This window comes from Sorex araneus, chromosome 10 (assembly GCF_027595985.1).
Source record: "Sorex araneus isolate mSorAra2 chromosome 10, mSorAra2.pri, whole genome shotgun sequence".
In the NCBI taxonomy this organism is placed as follows: domain Eukaryota; kingdom Metazoa; phylum Chordata; class Mammalia; order Eulipotyphla; family Soricidae; genus Sorex; species Sorex araneus.
Window position 1 is genome coordinate 11,930,720 of NC_073311.1, and position 19,550 is coordinate 11,950,269.

Consider the following 19,550-nt stretch of genomic DNA (forward strand, 5'->3'; position numbering starts at 1 on the left):
GGGTGTTCGAGCATTGTATAACTGAGACATAAGCCTGAGAACGTTGTAACTTTCCACATGGTGATTCAATAAAATAAATAATATAAAAAATAAATAAAAATAAAATAAAATCTAAAAAAAGTATGTGTGTGTGTTGCGGGGCGGTGGGGGGTGGCGCTGGAGAGAAAGTACAGCGGGTAGGGTGCTGGCCTTGTACAAGACACACCTGACTTTGATCCACCACACATGTGGTCCTCAGAAGCCCTGCCAGGTGTAATGCCTGAGCATAAGGGGGGGAGGAGGAGGAGGAGGAGGAGGAGGAGGAGGAGGAGGAGGAGGAGAAGGACGACCTCTGGTAGACAACTGAAGCAATTACATGGGAGACCCTTCACGCAACGCCGTGCCAGTGAGCGCAGCCATTTAGCGCCACGGAAAGGCAACGGAGGGACGGTGGTGTCAAGTGTGACGTCTGGAATCACAACTGAGACTCCCAGGAGAGAAGGAACGTTGGACAGGGTCACAGCAACGAGCGGTGCAGGCGTGCAGAAGGCCACGGGGAGCACCGCCGGCAGCCGATTTCATGAACCTGAGTAACGGAACCCGTCGGCGAAGACAGGGCATCGCTTCCCAAAGTCAGCATCACCTCAGTCGCGACCCACTAAGCGCGCCGGGCGGGAGGCAGGCTCGCCGGAGACGCCCGGGACCCCGCGGACCGACAGGTGCCCCCGCCCCGCCCCAAGCAGTAAACGGCGGCGCGGGGCGGGGCGTGCGCAGCGCGCGTGCGCGCCCCGCCGCGCCTGCGCACTGTGCCGCCGCCGCCGCCGCTTCCGCCGCGTTCGCTGGGCGCGCGGGCCTGAATGGGCTTCCGGGTCCGCGGCCGCCGGGAGGAGCCAGCGGTGCCCCCGCGCCCCGCGCCCCCCTCGGCCAGACCCCGCCGCTCGGGCCCCGCAGGGCAGCGGCCACCGCGCCGGCCGCGGTCTCTTTCCCTGGCGGCGGCGGCTTCTTCCGTAGGACAATATGTTCAAGAGAATGGCCGAATTTGGGCCTGACTCCGGCGGGAGAGTGAAGGTCAGTGCCCGGCCCGGGGCGTCGCCGCCCCCCACCCCCGCCCCCGCCGCCCGCGCGGGGAGGGTCTCGGGAGCCTGCAGGGCCTGAGCGCTCGCCTTTGCCCCCCGACGGGCCGCGTTGGATGCCCCGACACCCCGCACGGTCCCCCGAGCCCCGCCGGGAGTAAAGCCCCGAGAATCCCCCTCCCCGGAGCCCCCCGCCCCCCGCCCAAGACAATCACAGTCGCAGACAGTCGCTACTTGCGTGCCGGGCGACCCCCGCACCTGGTTCCCAACCGGGGCGGGTTGGGCTGGAGGTTGAGCCATCGCACAGCGGGTACCGCGCTCGCCTAGCACCAGGGCCCCGCATAGGGCTCCCCCTCCCCCGCCCCTAGCTCCGTCAGTGGCCCCCAGACGGAGCACAGGACAGACGTACGCGTGCAGGTGCCTGGGGTGCGCCAAGCCCCCGAGCTCCGATCCAGAAGCGGGCAATGGGCCGCATCAGTGATGCTCCGGGGATCAGACGGGATGCAGGGATCGAACCCAGGTTGGTCGCGGCTGCTGTCCTAGCGCCAGGCGCGGTGACTGAGTCAGCTGTCGACCCAGTTGACTCAGGCAGGTCAACTGTTCCGTTCTGAATTTCGCAGGATTTTTTGTTTGTTTTTACACGAATCTAATTTAAGCATTTTGTTTGTTTTATTTTTATTTTTTATTTTTGCGGGGGCGCACCTGACAGTGTTTAGGCCTGACTCCTGGCTCTGTGTATAGGGATTTCTCTTACCGATGCATAGAGGACCATATCCGTTATCCAGGATCAAATCCCGCTTTGCTTTGTGCAAGGCAAATGCCCTGACTAATGTACTCTCTTTCCCTCGTCTTCGCGTTTAGTTTCTGTCCATGCCATATTGTTTCTAAAGTAATTTTAGTTATACAAATAGCAGACAATTCTTTAATGTTGCATGCACAGTGGAAGACCTCTGAAAATTTCAAAAGCTGCTGAAATTTAGTGAAAGGAAGGAAAGATAGTCAGGTAAAAATTCCTAACATCCTATCTTGTCTTATGCTATCTCAGTGTTGGAGCGCTTGTTTGGTCTATGTGCGGCTACATCCACGCCACAAAACCAAGAAAAATAATAGTACCCAAAACATTTTCCCTGAGCTGTTTGAATTGAGAAAATGAGATTTTGTGTGTTGGAGCAATAGTACAACGTGCAGGGTGTTTACTTTGTACACTGCCAATCAGGGTTTGAGGCCTGGCACCCCAGATGGTCTCCCCAGCTTGCAAGGAGTAAACCCTGAGCACCACCTGGTATGGCCCAAAAACAAACAAACAAACAAACAAACGATTCTGAAGGAGTAAAGACAGTAAAGACCCTCTACTTGTTATCATGTTGGATTTATAAATTTTTATTTATCGATTTGGGATTTGACCTACAGTTCTTAAATGCCTTTCTACTAAAAGTGGGATAAATTAGGCCATAAAATTAGATACTATATCGCCCTGCTGCTGCTGATTGTGCAGTCTGTCTTTTCAATTTAGATAAATTTCACCCAGTTCTATACTTTTGTACCAGACACTCCTTTTGATCACTCTTTGCAAATATGTAGCAACATAGTAGCACTTAGATAAGTTGGCTTTGTCAGTGTTTCCTTTTCATTCCCTCAGGCTTTGAGCCTGATGCTCCACCTGTCCTTGCCACAGAAGTGTCAATACACATATATAATTAATTTAAGATTATTGTTTCTTCTGAACTATCATTAAACTATTAGGTATTGATTTAACTGTTAATTATCCAGGCAAGAGTTAAAGTTTCTCATGTTCACTGCTTTCCCTTGCTATTGTTGATTACATAACTCAACCCTTTACACATATGGAATTTTTTTTTTGGGGGGGTGTGGCACAGCTGGTGATGCTAAGGGGTCACTCCTGGCTCTGCACTCAGGAATCACTCCAGGAGGTGCTGGGGAACCATATGGGGTGCCAAGGATTGAACCTGGGTGAGCCATGTGCAAGGCAAGTGCCCTACCCACTACTATCTCACTGGCCCTGAATAAGCTGAAATTCTTTTCTTTTTTTGGTTTTTGGGCCAGGCTCATCAGTGCTCAGAGTTACTCAGGGTACTCAGGATTACACTCAGGAACCATTCCTGGCAGACTTTGGGGGACCTAATGGGAGTGGGAAATCAAACGTTGGTTGGCCACGTGCATGGCAAGCCCTTACCTGCCATATTATCTCTCTGGCCCCTCTTTACACATCTGACTTTATCTTGCTCTCTGTATATGTACACCGTGTTTTGTTCTCTTTGGCTGGTATGAATACTTGCTGGGCAAGTAAGTGCTCCAGCCTTGATACACCATTATTGAACTTACCCGTAGCATACGTGTTTTCTCTTCACTTACACTTCTTACTCCTTTCTATCCTAAACTCACAGACCTTTACACTTACCAGATGCAATCAGAAACATGCAAGCCAATTTAGAACAGAGTATGCAGCAAGATGCCACCCACCAGTACTTAATAAGCTTCATTCTTCCAACTGCCATTTTAACATTATCTTGTTTGTGTTTTGTGGGTCACATCCAGCTGTGCTAGGGGTTTTCTCCTGGCTCCTGAAGGTACTCGGGAGACCATATGTGTGCGAAGGATTGAACTGGTGTTGAGTACATTCAAAGCAAACACCTTAATCCCTGTACTCTCTGGCCCACCACTTTAACATTACTTGAACCTAACTGTAATTTTTTAACTTTAAGTTTATTGATTTGGGTTTGGGGACCACATAGAGTTGTGCTCAGGGCTTACTCTTGGCTCTGTGCTCAGGGGTATGCCTGGTGAGAACTGTGTCATTCAAACTCAGTCTGCCATGTGCAAGGCAAGTGTCTTACCCGTTATTCTGTCTATCCAGCCCTTAAAATCTTTTTTTTTAAAGCTACTTTCTCTGTTAATGTCTTAAAATTGTAATTAGGATGACTAGTTACAGTTTTATTTGTACTGATGAAAATAAATGTGGGGTGGGGCCCGAAGTGATAGTACAGTGGGGAGGGTGTTTGCTTTGCACGAGGCCAACCTGGGTTCCATCCCTGGCATCCCATATGGTTCCCTGAGCACCGCCTGGAGTAATTCCTGAGTGCAGATCCAGGAGTAACTACTGAGCATAGCCTGGTGTGACCCAAAAAGCAAAAAAAAAAAAAAAAAAAAAGGAAGTAAATATAGGGGCTGAAGAGGTTGTTACAGGAATTAATATACTTGCCTAGCATGCATTTAACTCAATTCAATTTATAACACTGAATATAGTCCCCAGAACATACTAGGAGTTACTCCTGAGCACAGCCAGGAGCATCACTTGATGCCCCCAAACAAATAACACATGTAATAAGAAATAGTTGCCCTTTATTCTATCTAAAATTGTCTCCCAAACTGCCTTGTTATTTGCAGTATACTTGGGAAATCACTGCCACAAACAAATTAAGGTCACTATCACAGGTGATAGTAGTAATAGCTGATGCCATTTTTCTGGAGCCTACGTTTAAAGTTTGAAAATTGAGAGCCATTTGTGTGTATGTGTATGCTGTTTTGTCTTGGGACCACACCCAGCTGTCAGCAAGGTTTGCTCCTGGCTCCTTGCTCAGGGATCAGTCCCGGAGTGCTCGGAGGCTCTGGGATGCTGCAGATGGAATGCAGGTCGGCTGTGTGCAAGGCAGGTGCCCTTGTCTGATCTTGCTGGCCTTATTTGTGGTTGCTTTTAAACATCTCACAAAGGGCCCGGGATAAAATCCGAGTTGAAGGCCCGTATGGGTTACCTCTGAGTACCACAAGGTGTCAACCCCACAATGAACAGAAGAGTGAGAAGTAAATAGCTCACAAAGTACTTTCCATAATGATTTAGAGACATTTTCAAAGTGGGAATATTATAATTTGGTGTTTAATTATTTGTGTTAATATGAAATGAAGATGACTAAAATTGGTTTGTTCAGAGAAATCCAAATTATAAGCAAAATCTAAGTTGTCTTAAACTTTCAGAGATTTTTTTTTTTTGCTAGTTTGGGTAATGATATACTATTTATTGGTACTTAAATTTTCTTTTAGGGGGTTACTATTGTTAAACCAATAGTCTATGGTAATGTTGCTCGCTATTTTGGAAAGAAAAGAGAAGAGGATGGGCATACCCATCAGTGGACAGTGTATGTGAAACCATATAGAAATGAGGTAAGAACTTGTTCTTGATCTTAACTGCCTTTTTCCAACACACTCTTGTGGCAAGCTTCCAACCATTGACCAGTCCTCCTGGCCCCTGTTTTTCCTGGCCTTGGATATTAGTCTTATGCTGTTTTTAATCTCCTACAGATGAATTCAGTCATTCTATGTCTGTCCCTCTCCTTCTGACTCATTTTACTCAGCACGATACTCTCCATATCTATCCATTTATAAGCAGATTTCATGATTTAATTTTCCCTGACAGCTGCATGGTATTCCATTCCTGTTGAGTGCACCATAGTTCATTTATCCAGTTGTCTGTTCTGGGGCACTCAACAGGTTGTTTCCAGATTTTGTCTCTTGTAAATAGTGCTATAGTGAACATAGAAGTGCAGATGGTGTTTCTGTTGTGTGTTTTTGGGTCCCCATTGTATATTCCCAGAATTGCTGGGTCAAATGGGAGCTCAATTTCTATTTTTTTTAGGATTGTCCATATTGTTTTTCAAGAAGGCTGGACCAGTTGTCATTCCCCCAACAGTGAATGAAAGTCCCTTTCTCCCCATATCTTTGCCAGCACTGCTTGTTCTTCTTTTGGACATGTGCCAGTCTCTGTGGGGTGAGATGATATCTCATTGTTGTTTTGATTTGCATCTCCCTGATGATTAATGATGTAGAGCACTTTTTTCATGTGCCTTTTGTCCATTTGTATTCCTTCTCTGAGAAAGTTTCTGTTCATTTCTTCTCCCCATTTTTTGATGAGGTTGAATTTTTTTCCTTGTAAAATTCTACCAATGCCTTACATATCTTTGATACTAATCCCTTGTCAGATGGATATTGGGTAAATAATTTTTCCCCCATTCCTTGGGCTGTCTTTGTATCTTGTTCAGCATTTCTTTTGAGGTGCAGATGTTTCATATAGTCCAATTTGTTTGTCTTTGCTTCCACTTGCTTGGTCAGTGGTGTTTCATCTGTGAAGATGCCTTTAGCTTCAGTGTCATGGAGGGTTTTACCTACGTTTTCCTCCATGTACCTTATAGATTCAGGTCTGATGTTGAAGTCTTTAATCCATTTTGATCTGACCTTTGACATAGCTTTAGATAGAGGTCTGAGGATTTTTTTGTTTTGTTTTATGTGTAGCTGCCCAGTTTTCCCAGCACCACTTGTTGAAGAGGCTTTCCTTGTTCCCCTTCATATTTCTTGCTCCCTTATCAACAATTAAATGATCATATATTTGAGGAACTGTGTCAGGGTATTCAATTCTATTCCATTGATCTTCGGGTCTGTCTTTATTCCAACACCATGCTGTTTTAATTACTACTGCTTTGTAGTACAGTTTGAGGTTGGGGAAGGCGATGCCTCCCATCTTTTCCTCCAGGATTGCTCTAGCTATTCCTGGGGGAGGGGTGTTGTTGTTTGATACAAATTTCAGGAATATTTGGTCTATTTCTTTTTTTTTTTTTTTTTTTTTTTTTTCATAATTTATTTATTTTTAATTAGAGAATCACCGTGAGGGTACAGTTACAGATTTATACACTTCTGTGCTCACACTTCCCTCATACAAAGTTTGGGAACCCATCCCTTCACCAGTGCCCATTCTCCACCACCCGTAAACCCAGTGTCCCTCCCACCCTCCCCAATCCCATCTCCCCCCCACCCCACCCTGCCACTGTGGCAAGGCATTCCCTTCTGCTTTCTCTCTCTAATTAGCTGTTGTGGTTTGCAACAAAGGTGTTGAGTGGCCGCTGTGCTCAGTCTCTAGCCCTCATTCAGCCCGCAACTCCCTTCCCCCACATGGCCTTCGGCTGCAATGTAGTTGGTGATCGCTTCTCTGAGTTGACCTTTCCCCGGAACGTGAGGCCAGCCTCGAAGCCATGGAGTCAACCTCCTGGTACTTATTTCTACAGTTCTTGGGTGTTAGTCTCCCACTCTGTTATTCTATATACCATAGATGAGTGCAATCTTTCTATGTCTGTCTCTCTCTTTCTGACTCATTTCACTCAGCATGAAACTTTTCATGCCCATCCACTTAACTACAAAATTCTTGACCTCCTTTTTTCTAACAGCTGCATAGTATTCCATTGTATAGATGTACCAAAGTTTCCTCAACCAGTCATCCATTCTGGGGCATTCGGGTTTTTTCCAGATTCTGGCTATTGTAAACAGTGCTGCGATGAACATACATGTGCAGATGTTGTTTCGATTGTACTTTTTTGATTCTCTGGGATATATTCCCAGCAGTGGTATTGCTGGGTCAAATGGGAATTCAATATCTAATTTTTTGAGAGTCGTCCAAATTGTTTTCCAGAAGGGCTGAACCAGTCGGCATTCCCACCAGCAGTGAAGAAGGGTCCCTTTCTCCCCACATCCTCTCCAACAGCGGTTGCTTTTGTTCTTTTGGATGTGTGCTAGTCTCTGTGGTGTGAGGTGGTATCTCAAAGTTGTTTTGATCTGCATCTCTCTGATGATTAGTGATGCAGAGCACTTTTTCATGTGCCTTTTGGCCATTCGTATTTCTTCCTTGGTAAAGTTTCTGTTCATTTCTTGGCCCCATTTTTTGATGGGGTTGGATGTTTTCTTCTTGTAGAGTTCAACCAGTGCTTTATATACCATTGATATCAAACCCTTATCTGATGGGTATTGTGTAAATATCCTTTCCCATTCTGTGGATAGTCTTTGGATTCTGGTCACTGTATCTCTTGCGGTGCAGAAGCTTTTTAGTTTAATGTAGTCCCATTTGTTGATCTCTGTTTTTACTAGATTGCTTAGTTCCGTGTCACCTTTGAAGATACCTTTATCTTCAATATCGTGGAGGGTTTCGCCGACCTTGTCTTCAATGTACCTTATGGTTTGTGGTCTAATGTTGAGGTCTTTAATCCATTTTGATCTGACTTTTGTGCATGGTGTCAGGTCAAGGTCTAAACCCATTTTTTTGCATGTGGTTGTCCAGTTGTGCCAGCACCATTTGTTAAAGAGGCTTTCCTTGCTCCACTTCACATCTCTTGCTCCCTTATCAAAGATTAGATGGTCATACATTTGGGGTTGTGTGTAGGGATATTCCACCCTGTTCCATTGGTCTACGGCTCTGCCTTTGTTCCAGTACCATGCTGTTTTAATTGTTACTGCTTTGTAGTAAAGTTTGAGGTTGGGGATGGTGATGCCTCCCATCATCTTTTTCCCAAGAATTGTTTTAGCTATCCTTGGACGTTTGTTATTCCATATGAATTTTAGGATTGCTTGATCCATTTCTTTGAAGAAAGTCATGGGTATATTTATAGGGATCGCATTGAATCTGTATAATGCTTTAGGGAGTATTGCCATTTTGACAACATTGATTCTCCCTATCCACGAGCAGGGTATATGTTTCCATTTCCTCATGTCCTCTTTGATTTCATGGAGTAGCGTTATGTAGTTTTCTTTGTAAAGGTCTTTTACTTCCTTGGTTAAGCTGATTCCGAGGTACCTGATTTTCTGGGGCACGATTGTGAATGGGATTGCTTTTTTCATGTCCCTTTCCTCTGCCTCATTGTTTGCATATATGAAGGCCATGGATTTTTGGGTATTGATTTTGTAGCCTGCAACTTTACTGTATAAGTCTATTGTTTCTAAGAGTTTCTTAGTAGAGGTTTTAGGCTTCTCTAGATATAGTATCATGTCGTCTGCAAATAGTGAGAGTTTGATTTCTTCCCTTCCTATCTGGATGCCCTTAATCTCTTTTTCTTGTCTAATAGCTATCGCAAGTACTTCCAGTACTATATTGAAGAGGAGTGGTGAGAGTGGGCATCCTTGTCTTGTGCCTGATCTCAGAGGAAAGGCCCTTAGTTTTTCCCCGTTGAGGATAATGCTTGCCGTAGGCTTGTGATAGATGGCTTCGACTATCTTGAGGAAAGTTCCTCCAAACCCCATTTTGGCAAGGGTTTTCATCATGAAAGGATGTTGGATCTTGTCAAATGCTTTCTCTGCATCTATTGATATGATCATATGGTTTTTATCTTTCCTTTTGTTGATATGCTGGATTATGTTGATTGATTTCCGAATGTTAAACCATCCTTGCATCCCTGGGATGAATCCCACTTGGTCGTGGTGTATGATCTTTTTGATGAGTTGTTGGATCCTATTTGCTAGTATTTTGTTGAGGATCTTCGCATCGGTGTTCATCAGGGAAATTGGTCTGTAATTTTCTTTCTTAGTGGTGTCTTTGTTTGCTTTTGGTATTAGGGAGATATGTGCTTCATAGAAACTGTTTGGGAGAGTTCCTGTTTTTTCAATTTCCTGGAAAAGTTTGAGGAAAACAGGCAATAGGTCTTCTTTAAATGTTTGGAAGAATTCGCCAGTGAAACCATCTGGGCCTGGGCTTTTGTTTTTGGGGAGGTTTTTGATTACCGTTTCAATTTCCTTAACATTGATGGGTCTATTCAGGTATTCCAGGTCTTCCTTCTTCAGTGTTGGGAGATTGTAGGAATCAAGGAATCCATCCATTTCTTTTAGGTTCTCCTTTTTTGTGGCGTAAAGACTTTCAAAGTAGTCTCTAATGATCTTTTGAATCTCACTGGTTTCTGTTATGATGTCCCCCTTTTCATTTCTGATTCGATTTATTAGAGTTTTCTCTCTTTCTTTCTTTGTGAGACTTGCTAGCGGTTTATCAATCTTATTTATTTTCTCAAAGAACCAACTCTTTGTTTCATTGATCTTTCGGATTGTTTTTTTGGTTTCGATGTCATTAATTTCTGCTCTAATTTTTATTATTTCTTTCCTTCGGTCTGGTTTGGGGTCCTTTTTCTGGTCCTTTTCTAGGGTCTTGAGTCGTGAAGTCAAGCTATCTATGTGGGTCCTTTCTTCCTTCCTGAGGAATGCTTGGAGAGCTATAAATTTTCCCCTTAACACGGCTTTAGCTGCGTCCCATAGGTTTTGGTAGCTCGTGTCTTCATTCTCATTTGTTTCTAAGTATCTTTTGATTTCTTCCTTGATTTCCTTCTTGACCCACTCATTGTTCAACATGGAATTGTTTAATTTCCAGGTGTTTGATTTGATTTTCCGTATTTGTGGGTGGTTAGCTTCAATCTTCAGCGCATCGTGGTCTGAAAAGATGGTTGATACAATTTCTATTTTTCCGATTCGATTGAGGTATGTTCTGGGGCCCAGTACATGGTCTATTTTTGAAAATGTTCCATGTGCACTGGAAAAGAATGTGTATTCTTTCTTTTTGGGGTGTAAGGCCCTGTATAGGTCTATTAGGCCTCTCTCTTCAATTTCTTCATTCAGGGTCAGTGTTTCCTTGTTGAGTTTTGTTCTTGTGGATCTATCTAGAGGTGATAAGGCCGTATTGAAGTCTCCGACTACAATTGTGCTGTTAGTGATGTCCTCTTTGAAGTCTGTTAGGAGTCGTTTTAAATATTTAGCCGGTCGTTCGTTAGGAGCATATACGTTTAAGAGTGTGATTTCTTCCTGTTGTACATATCCCTTGATAAACAGAAAATGACCTTCGCTGTCCCTTTTGATCTTTTTCATCCTGAAATCTATGTTGTCGGATACCAGGATGGCCACTCCAGCTTTTTTAAGGGGGTTGTTTGCTTGGAGGATTGTTTTCCATCCTTTGACTTTGAGTCTATGTTTACTCTGTTTGTTCAGGTGTGTTTCTTGCAGGCAACAGAATGTTGGGTTTAATTTCCGGATCCATTTAGCTACTCTGTGTCTCTTGATAGGTGCATTTAGGCCATTGACATTGAGAGAGATTATTGTGATGTGGTTTTGTGTCATCTTTCTGTGGGATTTGTTGTTCTTATGGGGCTCCTCCTTGCCTTACAGTAGCCCCTTTAGACCTTCTTTCAAGATTGGTTTTGAGTCTATGAAGGACCTGAGCTGTTGTTTATCCGAGAAGTAGTGTATGGTTCCTTCGAGTTTGAGTGAGAGTTTAGCCGGATAAAGTATTCTTGGTGAGGCATTCATTTCGTTGAGTTTTTTCACTATGTCCCACCATTGTCTTCGGGCTCGGAGGGTTTCTTCTGACAGATCGGCCGTAAATCTGAGGGGTGCTCCTTTGTATGTGATTTCCCTCTTTGACCTTGCTACTTGTAGAATTGTGTCTCTATCTACAGCATCCGCCATTCTGACTATGATATGCCTTGGAGTCTTTTTATTTGGGTCTCTTTTTGCTGGCACTCTTCGGACTTCTTGTATCTGGACGCCTGCCTTCTCCAGCTCTGGGAATTTCTTAGCGATGATGTCTTTGACTATGTTTTTTTCATTGGGGTTACTTCCCTGTGGTTCTGGTACTCCAATGATTCTTATGTTGTTCCTCTTGAAGTCATCCCCCAGGGCTCTGATTCGCTCTATAGCCATTTTGAGGTCTTTGGCCATGATTTGTTGCTGTCTGTAAGCTTTCTGCAGCTCATCCTCAAGCTCGCTGATTCTGTCTTCGGCTGTAGTCATTCTGCTGTTGAGGGCATCTAGTGAGATTTTTATTTCATCTACCGATTGCTTTATTTGTGAGACTTCGGTTCGAAGGTTTGAAATTTCTGCTCTCATTTCCGCTCTCATTTCTTCCTGTATTTTCTTAGTAGACCGTTCCAGCGCTTGATTCATCTCCTCCCTTAATTTATTGGATGTGTGTTCCATATTTGCTTGGAGTAGGTCGACTCTCCTCCATATTTCCTCTCTGAATTGTTTATCTGAGAGGTCGTAGATGTTGGGAGACTGTTTTGAGGTTTCTAGTATCTTTTGTTCTCCCTCTCTTGGTGGAGGGGATTTTCGCTGTTTCTTCATATTGTCACGGAAGTGCAGAGTTGGCACCTTGTAGTTCTTTATTCCTCTTCCTTTTTGTGGGAAGAAGGGGCTCGGATTGTGCTAAACTTCCCTTATTCACTGATAGCTTTTATAGTGTCAGCCTAAGCTAATGGGTATTTTGCGTAAATGTTTGAGATCGCAAAAGTGAGTTTTCAAAGGAATACACAGTACGGATTGAGCTGAGGTAGCAAAGAATAACTGCGGCCGCGTTAGCGTTGGCCGCTCCGGAAACAAGCCACGCCCACTTTTTAGGCCACGCCCCCTGAGATGAGGACACGCCCCTAAGCAGCCGAGTGGGGATTGGTCAGGATCCGACGGCGGCGGCGGACAGGTGCCAGGCAGGGGCTTCAGGAGAAGCCCCGAGCCGTGGCGGGCAGGGGGTGGGGAGGGGGGCTTCTCCGCGCTGAGGCAGGCTCTCCAAGGGATTGCCTGTTTACCTGCAGAATGGAGATTGGTCAGGATCCGACGGCGGCGGCGGACAGGTGCCAGGCAGGGGCTTCAGGAGAAGCCCCGAGCCGCGGCGGGCAGGGGGCGGGGAGGGGGCTTCTCCGCGCTGAGGCAGGCTCTCCAAGGGATTGCCTGTTTACCTGCAGGATGGAGATTGGTCAGGATCCGACGGCGGCGGCGGACAGGTGCCAGGCAGGGGCTTCAGGAGAAGCCCCGAGCCGCGGCGGGCAGGGGGCGGGGAGGGGGCTTCTCCGCGCTGAGGCAGGCTCTCCAAGGGATTGCCTGTTTACCTGCAGGACGGAGATTGGTCAGGATCCGACGGCGGCGGCGGACAGGTGCCAGGCAGGGGCTTCAGGAGAAGCCCCGAGCCGCGGCGGGCAGGGGGCGGGGAGGGGGCTTCTCCCTATTTGGTCTATTTCTTTGAAAACTGTTATGGGAATTCTTATAGGGACTATACTGAATCTGTGTAGTGCTTTGGGGAGTATTGTAATTTTGACCATATTAATTCTCCCAATCTATGAACAAGGGCTGTGTCTCAATTTTCTCATGAACTCTTTCTTTCTTTTCTTTTTTTTTTTTTTTTTTTTTTGCTTTTTGGGTCCCAGTGATGCACAGGGGTTACTCCTGGCTCTGCACTCAGGAATTACCGTTGGCGGTGCTCAGGGGACCATATAGGATGCTGGTATTCAAACCTGGGTTGGCCGTGTGCAAGGCAAACACCCTGCCTGCTGTGCTATCGCTCCAGCCCTGAACTCTTTATTTCTTGAATTAGCATTTTGTAGTTTTCTTTGTATAGTTCCTTGACCTCAAGCTGATTCCAAGGTACTTGATTTTCAGAGGCACATTTGTGAATGGATTGTTTTTTTAATGTCTCTTTCTTCTCATTACTTGTGTATAGGAAAGCCATGGACTTTTGGGTATTGATTTTAACCTGTCACTTTACTATGCAAATCTATTGTTTTCTAGGAGCTTTTTCATAGTCTTTAGGATTTTCTAAGTATTGTATCTTGTTATCTGCAAATAGTGAAAGCTTGACTTCTTCCTTTCCTACAAGGATGCCCCTAATATCATTTTCTTGCCTAACTGCTCTGGCAAGTACTTCCAGTACTGTATTTAATAGGAGTGGTGAGAGTGGGCAACCTTGTCTTGTGCCTGATCCTAGAGGGAAAGCTCTTAGATGGCTTTGACGACTCTGAGGGATGTTCCTTCAATTCCCATTTTGTTGAGAGTTTTTATTATAAATCGGTGCTGTATCTTGTCAGGTGTTTTCTCTCCATCTATTGTTATGATCATATGGTTTTTATTTTTTCTTTTGTCGATATGGCATATTATGTTGATTGAATTGCAAATGTTTAACTATCCTTGCATCCCTATGATGAATCCTACTCTGTCATGGTGTATGATATTTTTGACGAGTTGTTGGATTCTATTTGCTAGAATTTTGTTGAGGATCTTTGCATCTGTGTTCATCAGGGATTTTGACCTGTATTTGTGTGTGTGTGTGTGTGTGTGTGTGTGTGTGTGTGTGTGTGTAGTCTCTGTCTGCTATTGGTATCATCATCATCATCATCATCATCATCATCCCTTCAATCGTCGAATTTCTCGAGCGGTCTCAGCAACCTCTCCATTCGTCCTATCCCTGAAATGTTAGAAGCCTCTCTCTACTCGGCCTTTCAACGATGCCGCATTGAAGGCTCTTTCAGGGTCAGGAGAATGAGGTCCAGCTTGTTACTGGCTTTGGCATATGAATATACCAAGGGAAGCTTGCGAGGCTCTCCCATATGGGCAGGAAACTCTCAGTAGCTTGCCAGTTTCTCCCAGAGGGAGAAGTAGGCTATAAAATAAGTAGAAGTAGGCTATAAGATAAGAAGTAGGCTATAAGCTTCTGGGAGCTTGCTTTTTTTTTTTTTTGCTTTTTGGGTCACACCCAGCGATGCTCAGGGGTTACTCCTGGCTTTGCACTCAGGAATTGCTCCTGGCAGTGCTTGGGGGACCATATGGGATGCGGGGGATCGAACCCAGGTCGGCCGCGTGCAAGGCAAACGCCCTACCCGCTGTGCTATCGCTCCGGCCCCCTGGGAGCTTGCTTTTAAGTCTCTGGATGTTGGCCGTTGATGGGATTACACGGGCGCAGAAGGCAGAACCTGGGTGTGACCGCCTAGCTACTGGAAAATGGGAAATCTGGGCAGAAGAGGCCCAGTCCCAATCCCAGCAGGCTTGGAGGTCTCAGCCCGAGTCCCACACTCCTGGGTTCCTCTGCCAGTACCTTCATGCATGAGGTTCGTCCAAACGTGTGGAGAGGGGCCTTGAGCATGGCTGTGGCTAGGTTTTGGAGGTCTTCGGCCACTGGGAGCTCTGCTCGAGGTGGGGAGGGAAGCTGGAACCCATCTCCTCCAAGGGGCCCCTGGGAAGACAGCCAGGCGTGCTGGCAAGAGACTCTCTGCCATATATCTCATTGCCTCATAGAAACTTTTTTTTTTTCTTTTTGGGTCACACCCGGCGATGCACAGGGGTCACTCCTGGCTCATGCACTCAGGAATTACCCCTGGCAGTGCTCAGGGGACCATATGGGATGCTAGGACTTGAACCCGGGTCGGCCGCGTGCAAGGCAAACATCCTACCTGCTGTGCTATATCACTCCAGCCCCAGACACTTTTTTTCTTTTTGGGGTTACACTCGGCAATGCTCAAGGGTTCCTCCTGGCTCTGTAGTGCTTTGGGGGACCATATGGGATGATGGGGATCAAACTCGGGTGGGTCGTGTGCAAGGCAAATGCCCTACCCGCTGTACTATCACTCCAGCCCCGCCTCATAGAAACTCTTTGTAGGTGTTTCTGTTTCTTCAGTTTCCTAGAAAAGCTTGAAAAGGACTGGTAGTAGGTCCTCTTTAAAAGTTTGAAAGAATTCACTAGTGAATCTGGGCCTTGGCTTTTGTTTTTGGGAAGACAATTTTTTTTTTTTTTTGGCTTTTTGGGTAACACTCGGTGATACACAGGGGTTACTCCTGGCTCTACACTCAGGAATTACTCTTGGTGGTGCTCGGGGACCATATGGGATGCTGGGAATCGAACCCGGGTTGACTGTGTGCAAGGCAAATGCCCTACCTGCTGTGCTATTGCTGTAGTCCCCATGATTTTGGGAAGACTTTTGGTTACCATTTCAATTTCCTTGATAGTGATAGGTCTGTTCAGTATTCCAAATCTTCTTGGGTCAGTTTTGGGAGATTATAAGAATCTAGGAATTATCTATTTCTTCTAGATTCACCTGTTTCATGGCATAAAGATCCTCAAAGTAACCTCTGATGATCCTTTGAATTTCTGTGGTTTCTGTTGTGATGTCCCCTCTTCCGTTTTTGATTCAGTTTATTAGGGTTCTCTCTCTGTATTTGTGAGTCTTGCTAGTGGTTTATTCATCTTGTTTATTTTTTCAAAGAAGCAGCTCTTTATTTTGTTTTTAAAAACACCTTCAATGATTATCTAATACCTCCATGAGAGAAGTGAAAGCCATTTTTGATGCTCTTGCCATGACCTTTTCCCTACCCATTTCTGCAGCCTTACCCATGCATTTGGCTCACTTCAACATAATCTGCATTTTACTACTAATAAATAACTCTTACTTTTCCAGAGGGATGCTCATGAACCTCTTCTTTCCTTCTCTATTCCTAATGTTCCCTTTGGCCTTTGTTCAGAGGTCAATTTCTCTACTACAATTGTTTTTATTATCTCCAGAGACTATGTTGGGTGCCTCTTCTGTCATTTTATCTAATGTATTCATAATACAGATTACATTAAAATGCTCGTTTCCTTGCAGCCTCCCACTCCACAGGAAGATTCTATTGTTTGCCAGCTTAGCATATGATATGGTTCTTCAATGTTGGTAGTAACTTAATGTAGGGGGAAAAAAATGAAAGTTTTCCCAAAGGAATCTTTAAAGATGCTTGTGAAATTTTGTCTTATAAAAAATGTTCACAATATAATGTTTAGATATAGAAGCAGTTCTTAAGATATTATAGTATGATCCCAATTAAAAATGTATATGGATTTAATTAGCATATGAACATCTTTATAAGCAAATAATATATATTAGTAAACATTACTGTTTTATGTGATTTACAGTTTTGCGTGTTTTTTTTTTTATATATTTTTAAACTATGTTAACACAGAAGCCTTTTTATGTCACAGAACAAGTATCTTCCTGTGCTTCAGTAAATAAAAAGAATGTTATACCCAACATTTTAGGTTGCTTAGTTTAATTGACTTAATTTTACATACAGTTTGTTCTTTAAAGTTGACTGTGGGCGCATAAGCTGCCTGAGCGCATGTGCTACTTGTGCCCACGTGGCAAAGCACGTGCGGTGCCCAAGCATATGTAGTGCCCGCATCTCCCCTCTTGAGATGCGTACTTTCATACTTTCGTGCCTGATGCTTGGACGTGTGTGGCGGTTCTCTCTGACCTCGGAGAAGCCTGAGTTCTCTCGTGAGCACGTTACTCTCCACTCTCTCCCACTTCTTCCTTCCCTTCAAAACCTCCAAATAAAATCTGTTTTACTTCAAAATAAATAAATAAAGTTGACCGTGGATTTTTTTTTTGGTTTAAAAATTATTGGAGGTCTACTGTTTATGGAAAAGGCAAAATTGATTTAGAGTATTCTGTATAGAATAAAAGAGATAATGCAAAAATAAGTGAATTATGAATATGTATATCTTTATTTGTTATGAATTATCAAATCATTTTAAGGCTTCCTGTATTTCTTTTTTAAAAATGCTACAAAATTGAAGGGAAGTATATAATGTAAAATTAAATACCTGTGTTCAGTATATTTTTTTCCCAAGTTTTTATATGTGGATGACAGAACTAATTTCTCTCTATATTAGGATATGTCAGCTTATGTGAAGAAAATCCAATTTAAATTGCATGAAAGTTATGGCAATCCTTTAAGAGGTATAGTACAGTGTTTTGTGTTTTTTTGAAATAACATTTTTAAAAGATCTAGGAAACGAAAGTGAACATTTATACTTGCTTTATTTCTCCTCTCTCTTCAGTCGTTACTAAACCTCCATATGAAATTACTGAAACAGGATGGGGTGAATTCGAAATAATCATCAAAATATTTTTCATTGATCCTAATGAAAGACCTGTGAGTAATGTTAATCCTTAAAAATTGATAATTTTTTTAGTTCTTAGGAAAATGTAACAGTAATTCATAGCCTGGTGTTGACATTTTTATTCAGATATATTTTACGTAAAGTCATGGCATAATGCTTCTTGCCATGAATGAATATGATTGTCCATTATTAGGTGAAGTGCCTTTCATAACTTCATGTGTAGAAAAAAGAAATACAGGGGCTGGAGCTATAGCACAGCAGGTAGGGCGTTTGCCTTGCACACGGCCGACCTGGGTTCGAATCCCAGCATCCCATATAGTCCCTTGAGCACCGACAGGGGTAATTCCTGAGTGCAAAGCCAGGAGTAACCTTTGTGCATCGCCAGGCATGACCCCCCCCAAAAAAAAAGCAAAAAATATAAAAAATAAAGTTATCCCGGTCCTTGACCCCAAGTACTATTTGGGGGCTGGAGCGATAGCACAGCGGGTAGGGCGTTTGCCTTGCACGTGGCCGACCCGGGTTCTAATCCCAGCATCCCATATGGTCCCCTGAGCACCGCCAGGGGTAATTCCTGAGTGAAGAGCCAGGAGTAACCCCTGTGCATTCCCAGGTGTGACCCAACAACCCAAAGAAAAAAAAAAAAGAGAGAGAGATACAGTGTAAACCCTTATTGCAAAGAAGACAAGGACATTTATTATAGCAAAAGACGTTTAAAATTCATTAGTACCATTTGGTTTCTTCTGATAGGTTGCACTACATGCTCTCCGATATGGCAGTGTCCAGTTGTGCTGGTTTGCTTTTTGTGTCATACCTAGCCGTGCTCAGGGGCTGCTCCTGGCTGCTGCTTGGGATCGTGTAGTGCAGGGGTGAGCCAACCCTTCCTTGTGCCAAGCATGTGCTCCAGCCCTGTGAGCTGTCTCTCTAGCCCAGAGTGTTCAATTTTATTTTTATTTTTATTTTCTTGGGTTTTGGGACATACTTGGCAGTGCTCAGGTCTTATTCTGGATCTGCTCTCAGGGATGACTCCTGGTGGGGTTGGGGGACTGCATGTGGAGCCAGTGATCGGGCCTGCGTTGGCAATGGGTCAGTTAAGTGCTGTGCCTGCTGTTCCATCACTGCAGCCCCTAAAGGATCCAGTTTTTTGTAGTTAAAAACATTTTCTTGGGACCCGGTATGGAGCTCAGTGGTAGAGCAGTCTCTCATCATGTGTGATACCATGGGTTTAATCCTGGCACCAAAATTTTAAAAGTTATAAGAGCCTTTTCTAGTTTAAAAGAGGTCTTTTGACTTTTTCAAACTGCCATTGTTACTAGCTGCTTTATTTTTTTTTCCTTATTCATGAAACCTTATTTAGAACCAGTGATTTTTTATCTCTCAATCTCTCTTTTTTTTGGTCAGAACTTTTTTTTTTTTATGATATAAAAAGTTCCTCAGAGCTCTCACTTTGATTCCTTACACATTTTGTACTGTTGGCGAAACTCTCTTTTAAGAGATTTCTAGTGCTCAGAGATCAATCATGTGCTCAGAGCCACTCATTGTAGTGGGCTGGGCTGCAGCTCAGGAGTAGAGCACTTATATCCGTGGGAGAGGCCTTGGATTCAATCCCTGGCACTTTCTACTCCCACCCACCCTCAAATTATAATTTTTATAATTATAACAACTAATTTTTGAATTGAAATATTTGTGTTCAGAATTTATACTCTTTCTCTCTCTCTTTTTTTTAACTGCCATGCCTTATTTTTAAATTACAGGGTCACCACTCGGTGATGGCCCTCTCATCCATATTTTTCAAAGGCACTGATTATCATGTGGTCTGGTGGTTCTGATAATGAGCTTTGCATTGGCAGTATCAGCAGTATCTGAGGTGTTTTTAAAAAATATAAATGCCTTGGCCCCATAGCCCAAAGAATGATTCAGGAAGGTGTGAAGAGATGCCAGCACACCAAGGGGGTGGTGCGCACAGCTGCACTCCGGAGAGCCTTGCTCTTTGTACCTAGCGGTTC

The 19,550-nt window shown here is 44.2% G+C and overlaps 1 protein-coding gene across 1 annotated transcript in view; it reads left to right on the top strand.

Annotated features, from left to right (window-relative positions):
- Positions 1-403: 403 nt before the first annotated feature.
- The window catches only part of YEATS4 (YEATS domain containing 4), a 34,306-nt gene continuing 15,159 nt past the window's right edge, over positions 404-19,550 (top strand). Inside the window, exons 1-4 of the mRNA XM_004602659.2 lie at positions 404-1,047; positions 5,109-5,228; positions 17,317-17,383; positions 17,485-17,579. Coding sequence (XP_004602716.1) covers positions 997-1,047; positions 5,109-5,228; positions 17,317-17,383; positions 17,485-17,579 — 333 coding nt within the window. The 5' untranslated portion in view covers positions 404-996. The remainder of the gene's footprint in view (positions 1,048-5,108; positions 5,229-17,316; positions 17,384-17,484; positions 17,580-19,550) is intronic.